Source organism: Cryptosporidium sp. chipmunk genotype I (genome assembly GCF_004936735.1).
Source record: "Cryptosporidium sp. chipmunk genotype I strain 37763 chromosome Unknown contig_10, whole genome shotgun sequence".
NCBI classification, from domain to species: domain Eukaryota; phylum Apicomplexa; class Conoidasida; order Eucoccidiorida; family Cryptosporidiidae; genus Cryptosporidium; species Cryptosporidium sp. chipmunk genotype I.
Genome location: NW_027125596.1, coordinates 21,249 through 40,649, shown reverse-complemented (window position 1 = coordinate 40,649; position 19,401 = coordinate 21,249). Strand labels below are relative to the sequence as shown.

The 19,401-nt window shown below is 33.2% G+C and overlaps 9 protein-coding genes across 9 annotated transcripts; 3 read left to right on the top strand and 6 right to left on the bottom strand.

The window, feature by feature from the left end:
• Positions 1-11: 11 nt before the first annotated feature.
• ELE39_000144 (kinase domain-containing) lies at positions 12-1,994 on the bottom strand (the record flags this gene model as incomplete). The annotated part of the gene is made up of 1 exon (XM_067343168.1): positions 12-1,994. One exon carries the CDS (start codon positions 1,992-1,994, stop codon positions 12-14), a length of 1,983 nt encoding a protein of 660 aa, XP_067201102.1.
• A 411-nt stretch (positions 1,995-2,405) lies between these two features.
• On the bottom strand, positions 2,406-2,933 carry ELE39_000133 (transcription initiation factor IIF Rap30 like winged HTH; the record flags this gene model as incomplete). Its single annotated transcript, XM_067343157.1, has 1 exon — positions 2,406-2,933. One exon carries the CDS (start codon positions 2,931-2,933, stop codon positions 2,406-2,408), a length of 528 nt encoding a protein of 175 aa, XP_067201091.1.
• Positions 2,934-4,678: 1,745 nt separating this feature from the next.
• Positions 4,679-7,126, top strand: ELE39_000122 (Sey1p like P-loop GTpase of the RHD4 subfamily; the record flags this gene model as incomplete). The annotated part of the gene is made up of 1 exon (XM_067343146.1): positions 4,679-7,126. The coding sequence occupies one exon, from the start codon at positions 4,679-4,681 to the stop codon at positions 7,124-7,126; it is 2,448 nt and encodes an 815-aa protein (XP_067201080.1).
• Positions 7,127-7,187: 61 nt separating this feature from the next.
• ELE39_000111 (uncharacterized protein) lies at positions 7,188-7,940 on the bottom strand (the record flags this gene model as incomplete). The annotated part of the gene is made up of 1 exon (XM_067343135.1): positions 7,188-7,940. One exon carries the CDS (start codon positions 7,938-7,940, stop codon positions 7,188-7,190), a length of 753 nt encoding a protein of 250 aa, XP_067201069.1.
• A 522-nt stretch (positions 7,941-8,462) lies between these two features.
• ELE39_000100 (diacylglycerol kinase) lies at positions 8,463-10,313 on the bottom strand (the record flags this gene model as incomplete). Its single annotated transcript, XM_067343124.1, has 1 exon — positions 8,463-10,313. One exon carries the CDS (start codon positions 10,311-10,313, stop codon positions 8,463-8,465), a length of 1,851 nt encoding a protein of 616 aa, XP_067201058.1.
• A 592-nt stretch (positions 10,314-10,905) lies between these two features.
• On the bottom strand, positions 10,906-13,032 carry ELE39_000089 (CDC46 like horizontal transfer; the record flags this gene model as incomplete). Its single annotated transcript, XM_067343433.1, has 1 exon — positions 10,906-13,032. One exon carries the CDS (start codon positions 13,030-13,032, stop codon positions 10,906-10,908), a length of 2,127 nt encoding a protein of 708 aa, XP_067201047.1.
• A 428-nt stretch (positions 13,033-13,460) lies between these two features.
• On the bottom strand, positions 13,461-14,624 carry ELE39_000078 (uncharacterized protein; the record flags this gene model as incomplete). The annotated part of the gene is made up of 1 exon (XM_067343422.1): positions 13,461-14,624. The coding sequence occupies one exon, from the start codon at positions 14,622-14,624 to the stop codon at positions 13,461-13,463; it is 1,164 nt and encodes a 387-aa protein (XP_067201036.1).
• A 2,017-nt stretch (positions 14,625-16,641) lies between these two features.
• ELE39_000067 (cyclophilin-RNA interacting) lies at positions 16,642-17,550 on the top strand (the record flags this gene model as incomplete). Its single annotated transcript, XM_067343411.1, has 1 exon — positions 16,642-17,550. One exon carries the CDS (start codon positions 16,642-16,644, stop codon positions 17,548-17,550), a length of 909 nt encoding a protein of 302 aa, XP_067201025.1.
• A 1,370-nt stretch (positions 17,551-18,920) lies between these two features.
• Positions 18,921-19,310, top strand: ELE39_000375 (cold shock RNA binding domain of the OB fold; the record flags this gene model as incomplete). The annotated part of the gene is made up of 1 exon (XM_067343399.1): positions 18,921-19,310. One exon carries the CDS (start codon positions 18,921-18,923, stop codon positions 19,308-19,310), a length of 390 nt encoding a protein of 129 aa, XP_067201333.1.
• Positions 19,311-19,401: the final 91 nt, after the last annotated feature.

The window sequence follows — 19,401 nt, the reverse complement described above, 5'->3', positions numbered from 1 at the left end:
TATAAAAAGGCCTATTGGCCAAAAAATGCCAATAAATTTTCTTCTACATCCAAAATACTGCTCTGATATAGCTGATCAAATATATTTGTTAATTGTTTGAAATTTGGTCTATTTCTAACATTTCTGCTCCATGTTTTCTTTATTACACTTTTTATTGTCGATGGAATATTCTCTGGAATAATTAGCTTCTTGTGACCATATCCCACAGATGCAACAATGTGGTTTATATTGAGATCTTCGTGAGGAATTTTCTTTGTAATCATTTCCCAAAGTATGATTCCAAAGCTATATACATCAGCAGACTTTGTGAATCCCTCACCTCTTAAGATTTCTGGAGCCATCCAGTGATGTGTCCCGACACATCCCAACATTTTTCTTATTTCTAAAGGTGACTCCATAAGAGTGGATAACCCAAAATCACCAATCTTAACATTAAAGTTCCCCGACAAAAGAATATTGCTGCTTTTTAAATCACAGTGTAAGACTCCATTCTCATGTAAATATGCCATACCACAGCAAATATCCCTGGATATTTTTAATAACTGAGTAGACGTCAAGTATGAATTCTTTGTATGGAGTAGATCAAATAATGATCCATTGGGGACCAATTCTGTGACCAAGCAATACAACGGAGACATTACAACCCCTAAAAATAAAGTCACATTTGGATGCCTAATCCTAGAAATGATTGATAATTCCGAGTAAAACTCCCTAGCCAAAGCATTTTTGTCTCTTCTTCTGAATGCTTTTACTGCAACTGTGATTCCTCTTGTTGTCCAAATTGCTTTGTACACTTTTCCGTATCCTCCTTCTCCAATCCTACATTTCAAATTTAGTTCATTTGCAGGAATCTCAAAACCTTTGAGATATTCATCATCTATCAATTTCTGTGGAGTGAAAGTATGCTTTCTAATACATTTAAGTCTTAGTTTCAGCAGCAAAGCAAATGACATACGAATGTACTTTATATGAGTGACTTCTGTAATTCCCATTTCTTTTAGTTCTTCAGACCCAATATAAGGTAATGTACAGCCATCAATTTCATTCAAAATGAAGTTCTTAACGTACTTTGATAATCCAATGCATTTAACAAAATATGCAACTTGATACATATTCCAGCTTAAACAGCATTCTGCAGAATTATCTGTATTATAAAAACTTAATGTTTTGCTTTCAATTTCATTTGATAAAGTTCTTATCGCATTGTAATTATTGATTTTTGAACTTATAGTTTGAGTGTCACTTTCTTTTCCAATAACATTTTCAGTTAAATTGGCCTTGTTCCCAGCATTAGCAGTAGTTTCTGACTTTTCCTCTGAACTAAATGGTCTAAAGTTACTTTTATTTTGTAGATTCTCAAGTTCATTCTTTATTTTCTGCCTTAATGCTCGATTACTATCATCCATAATTTTATTTGAAGTAATTTGAGTAACCATTTCGTTGCCCTCTTCATTTGAGCTTTCTTGGAATAAATCCAATAGCTCATCCTTCCAATTTTCAAACAATAATTTCCTGTTAATTAACTCACCTTTTGTCCAATTACTTGAATACATTAATCCACTTTGGTGAAATATTATTCCTTGTCCGTCACACTCATTATTTCTAAATTGGCCAATAAATTTGATGGCATTTCCAATTGTTTGCATTCCAAATCCATTCCTTACGTTATCTTTCCATAGTCCTTCGAATTTTTGGCCTGTATATTTCAAGTAAACTCCCCAACCATTTCTTTTGGACATTTGAAACTCTCCTGCATAAGCATCACAATTAGAATAAAGGAGGACATTTTCGCTGGATGATCCCTCTTCTTCGTTGTCCTCTTCCTTTTCTTCTTCAAATTCTTGAATTTCCGCCTCTAGTATTGTTCTATTGCTTGCAAGATTTATTAAATTATTAAAATTATTGTGAGCCATCTCGTTTGTTCCAAAATCATCCTTTATTAGCTCAAAAATACCATTCCAGAAGGCTTGGAAAAATTCAAATGCTCTCCTCATTACTAAAAACCGGAGAAGTTTACATTACCATTCAGCTTCTCACTATGAATAATGTATTGCAGTAATTAATTCTTTCGCAATTTATCCTCTTATTAAAATAACCATTTTCTGAACATTGTGTGCAAAAATCAATTGTGGTCAAATATTCCAAAGATTGCAAGCGTTTAACCCTTTTATTAATATTTAATAAAACCTGATAATTTATTTCTTTATGTGCCGGCAAATTTGCAATTTTGCATTCTGTCAAAAACACAAACTTGCAATACCAGTGTTCAGTTTCCCCACATGTGGCGCCAATGGCATGCCAAGAAAAAAATTGCATGCAGGAAAAAAATACCTAAAAATAAAAATACTATTTTATTTAGAAGTAAATTTTTAAAAAACAATAGGGGGTACAAAAATTTGGTCAAATTATTTACCAATAAATTGTGGCTTTAAATACCATATATGTCTTCTTCCGCCTCTACCTGCTTGGACTGCAATTTCTTCAACAATTTTCTTGAGAATATGTTTAGGCTTCATTGTTTTGTCTTCGATTTCTTTGAGCGAAACCCCTTCGCTTCCTTTTTCTTCGAATATTTTGAAAATATTCTCCTTTAAACTTTCTAGAGAGCTGCTATTTGAATTGTTGGCATTGGAACTAGATCCTGAAGAATAGTTATTACCTTCTATATTACCGGAAGACTGACTATTTGATATGGCCGACTTCTTCCTAGGTATTGAGCTAAGTGAGTTATTTCTGGGCTCGTCTGATATTTGGTCAGTCTTAATATCATAATATAAGAATGGCTGGGAGTTTGATTCATACATTGCTCCAACAATTCTCTTAGTATCCTCAATAGTAGATGACTTCTTAGTTTTTTCTTGGATTCTGCGTCTAATATCTTCAGTTACAAAGTTTCCTTTTCTAACTAATGTGTGAATTTGAGAAGGATACATTGAAATTTTATTTTGTTTATCCGGTGTATTCAAAAATAAATATCCACTCTTTTCATTTTGATTTACTGAATCAGCTTCTGTATTACCTGTTTTAGTTTCTGAAAATTTTGAGTTTAGAATTTCCCACTCCCTCTATAGAGATTATAGCAGTTTTAAGAAGATAAAAATAAATCCAGCAATTACAACGACTTTCTTCTCAAAAAGCAACCTACCTTTCCATCTTCATCATACTTGAGAGAGCCGACTACTTCTCCCGGCCTTCTTTCCCTAATTTTCTCCATTACTGAAGAAGGAAGCTAATTATTTAAATAGTCAGCTACTCTAAATATCTTTATTATTAATTACTTACCTTTATAATCATTTGGTTCTCGAAACATAGTGATAACTCCATTTTCTTCGAATTCTTATATGGGTCAACTAAGATACAAAACCTGGATACTAACTTGCTTTCTATATAAAATTAATAAATTCCGTCACTCCAAGTTCTCGAATCTTGTATTATTTATTTCTTTAATTATTTTTCTGTCACTAAATATTAGAAAATATACAAACTTACCGCCAAAATCGTGTGCCTGAATTAATTATTAGCTAATAATAATTTTAAAAAAAAACCTTAACTATGAACCGAAATTTTATGGGAAAGATAATATAAAAGAGGGATGAAAAAGAAAGAAATAGAGTAAGTTAGTAAGCAGAACAGTAGTAGGTATAGAAAAGTCCATCATATTCTTGCATGCAACATTTTGCACAAATGTGAAAAACAGATTTCAAGGACAATGTAAAATTTATGATAGTTCTAGAGATTTTCGCATTTTGTATGCATTTGGTGGTAATTCAACGAACTAAATGCAAATATCTTATTTCCCCTTCAAAATGGTTCTTTTTCCTGCCCAATGCCATCGTTGTAACTAAATTATACTAATTACTATTTACCCATAGTTTCTACTTTATTTGCGGCTGGTTTCTTATTTGGGAACTAAAAATTTCGAAACTGTAAAAATTCAGAAAATTCATCAAATCTAAGAAACTCTTTTAGTCACTTTCAACTTTAAATTGATGCGTTTTTTCCATTTAATATTCAGTTGAATGTATTGCTACTCCTTTTTAAGTAATTAACCAATAAAATAAATTTTACCTATGACTAACTCCTCAATTAGTGCAATCTCCCACAAAATAGCGAGTTTTAAACAATTAGCTATTTTCACTGCCAGAAACTCACCAGGAAAACTTACCTATTTGTAACTACCCTTTCCTCTAATTTAAACTCATTGTATTTCTCCGTTAAGCACTAGTAGTCATTCTTTTTACTCAAAATTTTGGCGGCAAAACCTGCATGCATTTTAATGCTAGTTAGGTAGAAAAAAAGATTTCACAGAAAAATCAACAGAGATTTCTAAAATTAAGAAAGATTCAAAAAATTTTCCTCTTTCTTAAATCCAATGCCTGTCTTTTATCTGTTGTAATCTCCTGATCATTTTTTGGCTCAAAAATCATTTAACTTTGAATTTGGGCCAATTTTACGCGCCAAAACAGTGAGGGTGATAAATATATAAGATAAATAATTAACAGAAAATCTCTTACAACTAAATTGCTATTTGGTTTTGCAAGGTCTTTGGGGGATTTAAATTAGTATAGGTGGATACAAGGAGACACTAGATAATTAATTATTATCTCTTCCAAAAAAAAACCTTTTAAGCTAAAATTACGATTAAAAGGGTCTTTGACTTTAAAAAAAAAAAAAAGCCATGAGACAAATTATTGACTATGATTGTAACTTCAAGGAAGAAGTGGGAGAAGTTCTCAATGGCGTATCAAATACTCAAAATACATTGAAATTTAATGTGATCAGTATTTTAGGATGTCAAAGCACTGGAAAAAGCACTCTACTAAATACTCTCTTTGGTACGAAGTTTAAAGTTCTAGATAAGCTTACATCTGGGTACTGTCAGACTACTAAAGGATTATGGCTTGGATGCGGAACAGAGAATTTCAACTCACCAACCTTAATTTGGGATGTAGAGGGTACTGATAGTTTAGAAAGAGGTGAGGATAGGGCTACTTTTGAAAATAGAGCTGCTCTATTCTCCCTAGCAGTTTCTGACTGTATGATCTTAAATATACCCTTAATGAATTTAACAACTTATAGCTCCTCTAACTTTGGTCTTTTAAAAACCATCCTAAATTCGTGGTTTAGTCTTAAGCTTGACCAAAATGGAATAACTAGAGGAAATATCAGAAAGACTACACTGCTATTTGCTGTTAGAGACATTACTATTAGTGATAATGATGAAATGCTTGGAAGGAAGGTTGTTCAGATTCTGGATCTACTTTGGAGACAAGTTGCAGAGTCCCAGAATTCTCTTGGAAATCAAATCCCTGCGTCCTTCTCTGATATCTTTGAAGTTAAGGTATATGGAATCCCATCTCTACCTAATGATTACGATGGATTCAAGCAGGTTGTGACAGGAATCAGGTCTGATCTGAATACCTCCATTCTTCCACAGGATTACAGTAGACATATTCCTTTAGAAGGACTTGAGATGTATTGTAACACAGTTTGGAAGTGTATTGTGAACTGCCAAGAGCTAAATATCCCGTCCCAAATTAAGCTTGTTTCAAAATTTAGGTGCGAACAGGCAAAAGATAACGTCTTGGATGAGTATAAGAAGTCTATTAAGGACCTGCAGAAGAAAATGGAGAGGCGAGAGTTTGGATTTAATGAATTCTCTGACTACACTTTACTACTACTTGAAAATTCATTAGCAGCATACTTTGAAGTTGCTTCCAAATATGATCATGAAATGTCTACTAATACTTCCATCTTACTATTGGTATTTATATTCCATGAATTCCAAAATGCTGTAAATTCTAGGATGTCTTTAGAGAGACAAGATCTTAGGCAATATAAGAATATTCTTGATTATTATAAAAAGGGAATTGAAGATCATCAAGGACAATATGATATACAAAGCGATGGAAAAGGCCACTATTCATCCTTTGACTCGTTCTCTTGGGTAAATAAAGAACTCCTCAAGTTTGACTCTCTTTCTTTAAAGTGGAAGACTGAATTCCCAAGCGTGATTTCCAAACAGCATCTTATTTCACCTATCAAAGATAAATGTGTTCCTGAAATCCTGAATGAAGTCTCTTTAAACTCCCAAGGAAAAGGAGTCTTCTTGGCTACTTATAACACCCAGGAGCAAAGAAAGCTTCTAAGTGAGACCTTAGAGATCCATTCCAAAAAGATTTTTGAAAAGCTTGTGGAGGAGTTCTTTGAAAGCTTAATCAAGGATATTCTGAAAGAAACCTCTTCTCTTCTAAGTGATCATTTTCTTTCAGATCCAAAACTCAAATTAGACGATTTCTGGAAACAAACAGACTCCTCCTTAGTCAATATCCACAGAATTCTTGTTTCAAAATATGAACAGCAATGGATTACTCTATTTAAGAATTCTAACATAAATGAGTTCACTCCTTCAGGCTTAGAAGAGGAAATTGCTCTACAACTTGTATTAAAGTTCATACAATTACTCCAACAACAGTCTAAGTATTTCCATATTAATGTTGTTGACAGATTTAAGAGTGAATTTGAGCTTGATCAGGACGGAGTACCCAGACAATGGATCGGAGAAGATGCTAAGGCCATGAAGGAACTCTTTATTAAAGCCAAAAGCAACTCTCTTCTAATTACTGGGGTCTTCCACCCAAGAAAGGACCAACTAATTCCATTCTCTTCCAGATTCTCAAATTTGTTTGATAAGATCATCGAGAATTCCGAGGAACTCTCGGGTATTCTTGCACTGAAGAATGGCCATGGAAATGATGAATTCCTAGATTCAGTACCTTTGATCTCAGAAAGCAGTCTTAAGGAAATTGAGTCCAAAGCATCACAAGAAATTACCAGTATATTCTCAAAAGCTCAGTTGATACAATCAACAGGAAGACAGCCACAAAACATTCCCTGGTGGATTTACTTGCTCATAATTGTTTTGGGATTCGATGAAATTACCTATGTATTAACGTCACCAGTCCTAGTTACCCTACTTTTGATTGTTGTTTCATTTATATACTCATATTTAACCGGTAACTTCTCCTTATTTTGCAACTACTCACAACAATTTGTCATTGTTTCTACCAAAATCTTACATTATATTTCAGGAGCAATTCACAATTCTCTAGATAATAAAAAATAGATAAATATTAGCTTTAAAATGATTAAATTCTAGGTGTATTTTCTGAATACTGGAGTAAATTCTAATTCAAATGTATTGTATTAAAAGAATTGACAACTCGAGATGCCCCATATAGATTATCTATCTTCGAATAGTCTTCATCTAACTCTATGGTTGACATTGATGAATCCTTCTTTTCAACAGAGAAGGATATCATTTTTTCTTTATTGGGTTGCCTATGCTTCTTTTTTGACTTACTTGGCTCCTCCTTTTCTGTGTAGTCTTTACTCCTCCAAGACAAAAGCCTACTCCTAATTTGGTGTTTTTTGTGATGAATCTTGCTGATCTTGTGCTTCTCCAGCTGACTTTTTACATACTTTGGATTCTCTAAAGTAAGCTTTACATCCGAAATTTTGGAATATATATACTCAACAGCCTCCTTTTTTCTCTCGTGTAGATCAATTTCTTCAATATCAGAATTTTCCTGTATTTTCAAGACATTCTCTAAGGACTTGATGTGGAGCTCTTTGTTTAGTGAATTCTCAATTTCCCTAAACTCCTGGTCTGCAAGTTCATAATAAGGCTTAACAATTTCTTCAGCCGCACTCTCTGCTTGCATCAAATACACCTTTCTATTTTTCTTTGCCTTCTCAACAATTTCAAAAGCTTCTATTTCTGCGTTCTTCAAGTCGCTAATCGAGCTTTGAAAGGACGATCTTGGACTATTTTTCTGGAAATCCTTTTCTTTACCAAGTTGAAGTAAAAATTCTTCTTTGTCGTCAGTTGAGAACTCTTTAATATAACTGTGACCACAACATAAAAAAATATCAAACATCTTGTTTCATTTTCTTGAGAAAACTTCAAATTTAAATTATTCATGCAAAATTCAGTCTTGGTATCTCTAATTGATGGGAATTGGTATATTTACCCATATAACTTCAAAACCCTTGTTCCAAACTTGGCTTTATTTTTTCCATAGACACTATCAACTTTCTATTTTAATTTTTTCCTTCCTTTCAATTTCTAGCCACACTATTTTAATCTTCTCCCAATTTTTCCTCCCAATCTATTTTTACTACTTTATTATATACAAATTTGTGAGTGCATTGGCGCCAAACTGGTCAAAGTTTTGTGGGGAAGTCACCCGCCTTGTATGCATGCAGAGTATGGAAAGAGATATTGTGGTACCGAAATGAAAAGAATGTATGCAAGAATGAAAGAGTGTAAGGAGAGATAGTTATAGAAGATAAGAAAAGCCAAGTTTTTAATTGATAGATGCCTAAAAAGTCTTGAATGGGATGAACAATAGTAATGTGTTAATCAAATTGAAATAAAAAAATTTTAGTAATTTTGGTATTTAATGAATATTTTTAAATGGACTGTATGGAATAATACATCTTAGAACTTTGATTTGTTGGTCATACCTAACGGAGCACTGCTTTGGTTGTTTTGCCAAGTAGTACTCTCCATCTATTTGAAAGTAAACTTCAATCAAACTAGAACTGCACTCAGAACTGTCTTTATCGTAGAAGTCCATTTTCAGAGTGCTTCCCAGACTTTTATAAGTTGTGGGGTTGTTTATTAAATTCTGGGTTTTTAATTCATCAATTTTTGAAGATAATTCATCCTCAGAACGAGGCAATGAATTAGTTTGAAAGGGTGAAAACTGTCCCACTCTTTTTGCTGTGCTCATATATGGTAAGAATATAGAACTAAAATCCATCAATCCTGAAAAGCTCATAATTTCAAGTTTTTTATCACAAGAATCGGGAACAATCTTTAAAATATTATCTTCAATAGTTTTGTTAAATTTATCTCCTTTAAGTGAGTCAGTATCTTCGTCGTTTTGCTCTTCACTTATACTTTTGATATCAGATTCCCTTGGGTCTAGAATAGATTTATCAGAATCAAGATTGATGTCGGATTCTGAATCTAAATTATGATTTGGGTCAGATTCAGATCTTGAGCTAGATTCAGGGTCATCTTCTAATTCACTGCTCTTAACTTGTTTAAAAGTATCAAAGTCCAAAGAAATAGGATTTGCCAAAAAAGAGCTTAGATTACCAACCATTTCTCCAAAATTAAGATTGGATGATGTTTTTGGAATGGATGGTCCCACATTCTTAGAGTTTTTCCACAATTTGACACCTCCTCCAAAAGTTTCAATGTTTAGGAAAACCAGTGAAACACTGCTAAGTAGAGTTGGGCAAACAGAATTCTCTTGGGGATCTTCAGAAGAATGAATTGTGCCGTTTGGACATAAGGCGCATTCTTGATTATAAGTTTCCTGATTTGGAGATTCGGTATCTTCTAAGTAAATCTTTCTTGTGCTATGTGAAAGAGGAATATTACTTTGATGCTTATTATTCATATTGACAGTAAACATGGAGCCTGCTAAACCATATAATGCCCTGTTTAAAAGAACATTTTTTTTTCTATAAGTATCGAAGGTAATTCCAACCCTAGACTCCTCTCCAAAACTGAAGTAATTAATACATCTCTTCTTCAATACGAGCAACTTTTTAGTTTCATCATCACTATTATTAACCCTTTCAAGCTCTTGAGAAATTGGATTAACCCTTTGAAAACTGGAACCCTCCCTATCAAAGATTTCAACCTCAACCGTCCAAGTGTCAAAGTTGATCAAATTTGAAGTAAAAATTCCTCTTGCAAGATCTATTAAGGGAGAGAAGTCATCTTTCATAAACTTCATGTTCCCATAGCTACTCCATCCAAAACTTCTTGCCCAATCATTCCCAGTTCCAAAAGGCAAAGCGGAAAAAATGAGTCTATTTTTGTTTTCTGGAATACTCTCCAAAAATGTATTCACCAATGTACTAAAGCTCCCATCCCCCCCAACTCCAACAATGCAAACATCTTTATTTGTAATTTTTAACGAATTTTTTACCCGATTTATTCCAGACTCAAAATCTGAGATCATATCCACAAAATTTATGTGAGTAATTATACCATCTACATCCAAAACTATTTCTTTAAGATTTTTTGTAAAGTAGGTCTCAATGTTCCCTCCACTTAGCTTGTTATAGAACAAATAAATAAATGCCAAAGGGTTTCCAATATACTCCCTGAAATTCGAAATATTTGTGCTTTTTCCACAGACTTCACATTGATTAACCTCATTCTGAACAATTTCATTCTCATTCTTTGAGACTTGATTTGATTTACCTTCAGATTGCTCTTTTTCCATTTCAATAATTCTATTATATACATTAACTTACATACTAATTGCTTACAGTTATTTATGATTTTCTTCTATTTTATGTTTATATAAGCTTTGCTTTTAGTTTTAAGAAAATACCTCTTCTTATCGATATTTAATTAATTTATACTGCAGAAAGGTCTTTAGAAATATTGTCGAATTGCTAATTTCCTGCCTAATTTCAAGCTTTACCCACTAATTAATTGGAAAATCAAAATAACTTCCGTTATCAAACTAACAACCGGAAAGAATCTTTATTATCAAACCTTTAAAACCAAACCAATAACCACTTCCTTATTTTGCCCTTTCTATCTTTATTTTGTTTTATTTCTAATTTCTATTAATTTTAACGAATTTCAGATGCATGATTTGCTCCACAAATTAGGCGGGAAACCAACTTTTGCAAATGACGTAATTAAATTAGTAATGCCAATGCATGCATGCAAGTTGCAGTAAACAACGGTAACAAAATTAATTATGTGGACAAGCTATAATATTTATTTATTACTATTATTTTTTTAAATAAAATATTCTTTAATATTTAAATATTAATATTACTAAATTGTCCTAAGATGAATATCTATTCTATTGAATTAGTCAATATATGCCTGCTACTTTCAATATATTTGAAAAGGTTTGAAGTAAATTGGTCAAGAAAGTTAGCATGAATTCTTAGAGTAGAAAAATCAAACTCATCTTGAACAAAGAAATGTTCCTCCCCCAGAAGGCCTTGACCTTCCTCTAAAATAATGTCAATTACTTTAGAGAAGATTGCTCCAAACAAATTTGGAGAATTGCTATCATAGCCTGGAGTAATTCCAACTATTGTGGCAACCTTATTGGTACTGTTTTTTGAGACTATCACAAGTTTATCTTGAAGATCACGATTTCTGGATATTATGTCTATAATGGAGTGGCCAATAATTCTCAGATTTAAAGGATGAGAAATTTCTATATCATTTAGCTCAGCAAGAGTAAAGTAGTTGTGCTTTATTAAAGTTCCTCCATTTATAGATGAAGATAGTAGCATTTTTACATACTTTAATTTTAGTGAAAGCAGAATCTTTGCCTCTTCAATGTAGCATTTTAGCTGTTTCCAGGAATGGTCTTGAAATACATTAATTTGGTTAAAGTCAGTTCCCAATAGATCTAGGAGTTGTAGCCCTACTCTGAAACAATCCCTGAATAAAAGCTGTATTTTTTGGTCTTTACCAAGAATCTGGCTAAGTTTAGAATTCTCTTTCTCACTGTTTTTCTCCTCATTCAGTAATTTTTCTGCCCCTGTATTATTTTTCAACTCCATTCTATTTAATGCCCCTGATGAAACTATTGCATCCATGAAGCTTTCGCCACTATCCACTAATCTACAGTCATTTGTTAATAGAGTATGAAGGATTTGAGCCATGTCAAACGATGAAAGATGAGGATGTAACTCTGAGTCCAATACTACAGATGGCAAGTACTTAAGAAATACTGGAATCTGTAGAGATAATGATGCAGTTTCTGACCCACTTTCGAACCCTGAAAACCCTTTTGGAAAATCCTGAACAACTTTTTTTGATACCTCATTCTCAAGAAGGTAAAATTTTGTTGTAAAATCCTTCAATGAAATCCCGGATGCCACTCTTCTATTCATTATTAAATCCCTACTGTTTTCTGTCTTCCATAGACCCATTCTTGAATATAAATATTCACTATGATATACTGAATCCATTAGATTCCAATGGCGATAAAGAGGAATCGAAAGGTCATTCTTTATGTACTTTGGCCAATATTTTCTATTACTAACTTTGTTCGAGCTCATGTTGTTCATCTCACCTGTATATTTTGAAAGAATCCCGTTTAGCAAGTCAAAGTACATCTCGTAATCCAGTAGTTCAATATACCTATTAATATAACACCAGCTAATTCCGATTGAAGAATACCATAATACATTTCCATCTATTCTTTCTGAAGTTATTGAATTATCTAGTGTTTGGACAACCACAAAACTGCTCGGATCCCCACAGTACTCCCCAAAAAGTTCTTCTGTCTCATCCTCGATTTGTTCATTGTAACTTTGTGATTCACCATTTGAAGTTCCCATTAGCATATCTAAATCATCAATTGTCTGAGAAAGTGAAGCAAAAGGATTATTAGATGAAAGTGTTGAAGAGCAGGGCTCGTTCATTTGCCCATCACTTAGATTTGAGCTATTCTTACGTGATTTCTTTCTGCCATTTTTACTATTTACCAAGAAATTGTATTCTTGAACAGAAAGGATCAATACATTGCTGTTATTATAGTCTCCTCCAACTGAAAGCATTAATTCATCAATGGCAGGCCTATGAAAATCGAAAATCCAGATTTCCAAATCTTCACCAAGCCAAAGCCTAAGGGAGTGTAGAATATTCACCATAGCTCCTAAATTCACCAATATACATATATTCACGAATTCTCTTTGTTTTGAGTAATCCTTATATTCTTGTAGAATCTTAGAAATTTCGTTATAGTGGGTAACACAATTTAGCATGCATTGTATCTCGTCATACCTGAAGAATTGATTAACAAGAATATTGCTAGTACAGAGAGAATCCACATCATTTGAAGAGAATATCCAAACTTTTGGGAAAACTTGATTCGAATGTTCTCTATTACTAATCTGGGCTTTTTCAATGAACGGGAGGTAATACTGTGAAACAAAATCCACTGCTGGGATAACCGGCATCCTCTTAATATCTTACTGTTCTCTTATTCAGTTATCTCTTTAATTATTTAGGCTTAAAATTAGGGGCAATTTTCTACAAAAAAAAAACCTTTGAATAAATTTGCCATAAAAACCTCCCAATATCGCAAACACACACAAATCAAAAACTCATGTAATTAATTTTTATTCTTCTCTTATGGGAATGTGATCTATTTTGAGATTATTTTTTGGTACGAGAGGAAAAAAAAAATTAAACAATCCTACTCCCATCTAACACAATTTTTTGTATTTAATGTGTAAATTTGGCGCTAAAACTGAAATGAATAGTAAAAATTACATGCAGGTATTAAAACTGTATTACGTGGTGTAAAAATTAATAGCAAGAAGATTAGTATTGTTAATATTATTGGAAATAATTGATTAAACCTAAAATTAGATAAAAGTAGAAGTTAATTATTTGCTGATGAAGTGAGCTGTATAATTTCACTAAGAGTTGGTTTGTTTGAGAAATTAAAGTCACAGCCAACATGTTGAGCAACATTGGAGGCAGCATAATGTCCCATGTATATGCTTGCATCTAAAGGATAGGAGTTTGAAAGTCCATAAATAATACCGCCTTTAAATGCGTCCCCACAACCATTAACATCGATGAGCTTTTCTTTAGGAACGTGAATACATTCATGATACTTTATACAGCCATTGGGATCTTTGGAGTTAAATGAAATAACAGGTAAATGAGCTCTTGTACATAGTATTATACATGTGGGTTTAAGATATTTATGAATTTCTGTAAGAATTCTTTCCAAAGCATCATTTTCTGATTGATTTATACAAGCTTGTGAAAGCAATAATTGATCATTATTTTCAGTTTGGAAAGTATTATTGATGTTTTTATATAAGGAGACAAATTCTTCCTGGTTTCCAATGATATAGTCAATCATTGGCAAAAGTTGGAATATCTCACTCATATACTTTTCTGGAATATAAGCAGCAGAAAGTCCAAACACAAAGGAACATTCGTTAGATCTAGATTGGCAAATATATTTAGCAGATTTAAGAATAGCTTGGAAGCAAACTTCAATAAAGAACCCACTTGTTGCGAATATATTTGCAGTTTTTAAAGCTTGCTGAATCTTCTCCGACTCAAAAGTAGTAATAGAATATTCCTTTGCAGCTCCTAATCCTGCGAGAAGTGTTCTCTCTGCTTCAGTCACAAAAACTACACATTTTCCTGTTTCTAAATTTGGCTTGTTCGTAATGTGGAAGTCAAATTCAATTCCTATTTTTGTGAGTAGTTCTTGAAGTAAAATTCCACCAGAGTCGTCACTAATCCCCCCTGAAAAAAATACTGAAATTGAATCATTCTTATCTTTCCTGTCCATGCTTGACAACTCCTTACACACTCTAAATGTATTTAAAAGAGATCCTCCTGCCACAAAATTAGCATCTTCATTGTTTGAAATTATATTTCCAATTAACTTGAAAACTTCTTCATCATTTCCGAGAGTTGTAGATCCTATATTAAGCCCCAAATTCTTTACTCTGTCTGGAGATGCACTTAGAACTATATCCAGAATTGGGTTGCACATCCCAAATATTCTCTTTCCTGTCATTTCTTCCAAGTCAATTTTGAAAATCTTCAGATCACAAGTTTATATAGTCCCAAGGAAACAGTGGGGATGCCAATTAGGTTTACTGATTTTTAGTCGCTTTTTCTCTTTTAAAAATTAAAAGAAAAAAAGAATCTGAATATCTCAATTATTGCCACTTAAGGTATATACATTCAGAGAGTTGGCGCCATTTTGCGCATGTATGCAAGTAAACACCGGTATAAGGAAAATTGCATTATAGTGAAAATGAGTATTTTGGAAGACAAGGAAAATTCGTGCAGAAATCATAAAATTCAAATAAATAGAATTAATATTAAAATTAATAGGTTTTTAAATGCCAGTAAAGCAAATATTAATAGTTCGTCACGCTTAAACATTGTTTTGATATTTTCTGATTTTGGAATTTGTAGAAATTGTGAAAAGTACTCAAATTATTATTTACTTTGAGGTTTGCGGGAAACCTTTTCAATTCGATTAAAGTATATTGGAAAAATGACCTTGCTATGCTTATTGTAAAATTTATTATTGGTAAATTCTGTGGGCTCGCATCTAACTATCATCCCACAACCAAGAAAGAATCCAAAGCTAATAGCTCCACCGATCTGATAATGGGATAAGATTATTAACAAGATTTACTTTTGAATTAGTTTTAGACTTACAGCAAAAACTGGAATTGCCATATAGTTCTTGTATTTGAGTGCATGGTATGTGCCGTTGATTCCACCAAAAATAGATCCAATTATAGCTCCCTATAAAAGTATTGTGAAAAATAGGTTAAAGGGGATAATTATAGGATTAATACAAAAAATAATCTGAAATTGTTTGAGCTTACCGTCTTTACTCCCATCTTAATATTATCTATACAACAGAGTGTTCTAGGTGTTAGTTCGAATGGGAAAAGCGATCTTTTGCTATTTGGATATCGGAATTCGTAGGTCCTAAGAGATCAATTAATCATTTGAAAATGATTTATTAAGAAATGTTTGAATTAAACTAGATCAAATCAACCCAAATTCTGTTTTAACTTTACCTTTTCTCTCCATCGAAAGACCTTACTGGTGGAAATGACAATTCAAGTAAATCATCAAATGCACTATTTTTCCTTACTTGAAAATTTTCAGGTTCAGATTCCTCTAAAAAAAAGGGATAAAGTTTGTAAAAAGGTTATTATAATTAATATAGTTCAAGTAAAAGAATTAATTAAAGCTAATTTATGCCATAGAAATCCCTCCACAGTAGATCATCTTTTGATCTTTAGCGATCAAAAAAAAGCGTACGTGAAGACTACTAAGACAAAATTAGCTTGTCCAGTTTCTATGGTTCTTACTGTGGTCCAATATAAATAATTAAAAGATTTAAGACTAAAAACTTTCGGAATAGCAGTAAAAACTTTCGACTATTTTTTCATACCTTGTGTGCGTATTATCAGTGTGCTGCCAACTTTTGGAAATTTTAAAAACCCTCTACGGGAAGACCGAGTATCATCTTCTCTACTCATAATTTTGCAGTGGTTAGATTAATTCAAGTCAAGTCAGTTAAAGTAGTAAATTCGAAGGAAATAAAAAGAAACAGCTCTCAAAAATTCTTGAATTTTTTCTGTTCTATCTTTCTTAATCCAATGTTGAATTTTAATTTTTTTCTCATTAAAATTCAGTAATATTTCTACAAAGCTCGTCTGTTTCGGATTCTCCTGTTTGTTTAATTACCTATTTCCTTTTCCCTTCGCTACTAAAATACGAGCATAAAATGTTTATTAACAATTTTTAATTTTTTTTATCCACATGAAAAAGAAAAAAATCGAGTAAATATAACTTTTTAATAAATAAAAAAATGCATACCGGTAACAGCTAATGAGGCACTGCCCGCCTAAAGAGAAAAAAAATCAACAATAGAAATAAATTCAGTGTGTCTAATCAAACTAGAGGTAAAAGTTGAAAAGAAGACAATTGAGATTAACTAAATATCATGGGGATTTAGATTATTGATTTTTGGATCATTTCAAGGAGAAGAACCAGACTTCATGTCAGTGTTAATCGAAACTACATTAGGAGACCTGGTGGTTGACTTAAATGTGAATCTTTGCCCAAAGACTTGTGAGAACTTTCTCAAGCTTTGTAAGCTCAAATTCTATAATAATTGTGAATTTTACAAGATAGAGAAGGATTTCATTGCCAGAACTGGTAGATCTAAGCAGTATGGAAATTATTCTTTTAGTCAGTTTTTGAAAGATAAGAGAAAGGAGAATATATCCTTTGAGCTTGAAACTACACCAAAGCTAAAGCATAAAAAAATGGGAGTTCTGGGGATGATCAATGACATTTCCAAGAATTCTTTGGGCTCAGAGTTTTACTTTACGCTGAAAGATGATTTGAGTTATTTGGATGGGCATCACGTAGTTTTTGCTCAAGTTGAAGAGGGAATTCAGGTTTTGTCTAAACTTAATGAGGTAATTACAGATGAAGATTTTATACCTTTGCAAAAAGTTATGATTCTCCATACCTACGTATTAGACGACCCCTTTGAAGACTCTCCTCAGCTTCTGGAAATCATTCCTCCGGATTCACCCCCAGAGGAAACTGACCCCTTGGCCCAAATTTGTGATCAAGATGAAATTAAGGTTCTTAATTCTATTAGTGAAAGGGAAGCTAGGTCTAGAGCTATAACTTTGGAGATTCTTGGGGATATCCCTGATGCTGATATGAAACCTCCAGAAAACGTGCTATTTGTTTGTAAGCTCAATCCAGTGACTCAAGACGATGATTTGGAACTCATATTCTCGAGATTTGGTGAAGTAAGGTCCTGCAATATTATTCGAGACTACAAGACTGGAGACTCTCTTCAATATGCATTCATCGAGTTTGAAACTAAGCAGCAGTGTGAAATGGCATTTGTGAAGATGCAGAACGCTGTCATTGATGATAGAAGGTAAGTTAGCTTTCAATTGCGATCTTTCCCTTTTCTTTCTCACTCTCCTCCAAACTATTAATTTACCTTCTCCCATATACTGAATTAACTCACAATTTCAGAATCCGTGTTGATTTTTCACAATCTGTTTCCAAATACTGGAAGGATTTTGTTTTTCAGAGAGGACACTCAAAGCAGGCTCAAAATAAGACTTTACATAGAAAGAGACCCAGACCTAACTAATAGCTCAACTTTATATTGAGCCTAATTAATTAACCAACAACAAAAAATTCTTTCTTATCTTACTCTCATATAAGTTTGTCTAAAGATTATAATAATTCTGTTTATATGGGCATGCGCTCGTGCATATTCATTATTCTGAATTTATTTCCATCTAACGCTTAATCATTTAAATAGGAGCGCGCCAATTCATTACTTTTAATACTATGAATTCAATCTAACTTTCCAAATATAATTGCTTGGACGCGAAAAGCAGTCATTAATACTGAAACCAATTACTTGCTACTATTTCTATTACTATTGCTGTTGCTACTATTACTACTGCTATACGACTAAATGACTACACGACTATACGGCTACAAATGTCACCGGCGACTGCATGGACTCTAAGTATTCTACTGTTTGCATCACATTTTCAGCCATTTACATCTGGACAAAACCTAAAGGAGCATCAAAATTGCCAATACCGCCAGATTTACACAATTTCAGCTTGTTTCATTTTCGGCCAATGCATCTCTCAGGCGCTGTCAGCCCACACATTGGCATCTTTTTATGGGGTTCCCGCCAAATGTGCCCCCTAAGATTCACTTGTAGCGACTTTTGCTCTCAAAAAGTGTCTATTACCCGCATATTCTTGCACAAATTCAGCCCTTTCAATATATTCCCTAAGATCTCCACTTGACTTTATACCCCCTCCTTCCCCACTTGTCAGGTTCTGCTTGACTCTGAGACAATCTCCCACCGCTCCCGCCCAACACAAGTCTGGCCCGCCTAGATGTTGATACTAATTGCCGTGTCTCACGTGTCTCATATATATATATATATATATATATATATATATCTAATAGGCAAAGTTGAATAGTTAAAATATTAAGATTAGTTAACGTATCAATTAGTTGGTATTGTTAATCGTGAATACAGTTTGTCAAATTGATTAAAAGTTACCAAATTTAGAAGAGTGGATTACCCTTCCAATATATATATATTTAAGTTTATTACATATACACATTTTTAATTCTTATTATATTAAAAGACTTTGCGCGGCAAAGTACATTTTACATTTTACACTATTGTAGCTTCTCTTAAACCCCATTAGATAACTTTAATTTCTTTGAATTTAAACGATTTTAAGAAAAACCTGGAGAACTTGTTAAAATGCCTTTATCTGGAGTTTGCAAGTGGTTTGATTCGACTAAGGGGTTCGGATTCATTACCCCTGATGACGGATCTGAGGATATCTTTGTGCACCAGCAAAATATCAAAGTTGAAGGATTCAGATCCTTGGCACAAGATGAGAGAGTAGAGTATGAAATTGAAACTGATGACAAGGGCCGTCGTAAGGCTGTCAATGTCTCTGGTCCAAATGGTGCCCCAGTTAAGGGTGACAGACGTAGAGGTAGAGGTAGAGGAAGAGGTAGAGGAATGAGAGGACGTGGCCGTGGAGGTAGAGGCCGTGGATTCTACCAGAATCAGAACCAATCTCAGGCTCAGCCACAATCCCAGCAGCAACCAGCTTCAACTCAGGCCCAGCCAGCTGCCCACTGAATTATTTCAGTTAATAGGCCTATTAGAATTGCAAGTCCACAAAGATATCTACTTCTAGAAGCAACGTCACTATTCTCTAAGACATGACTTT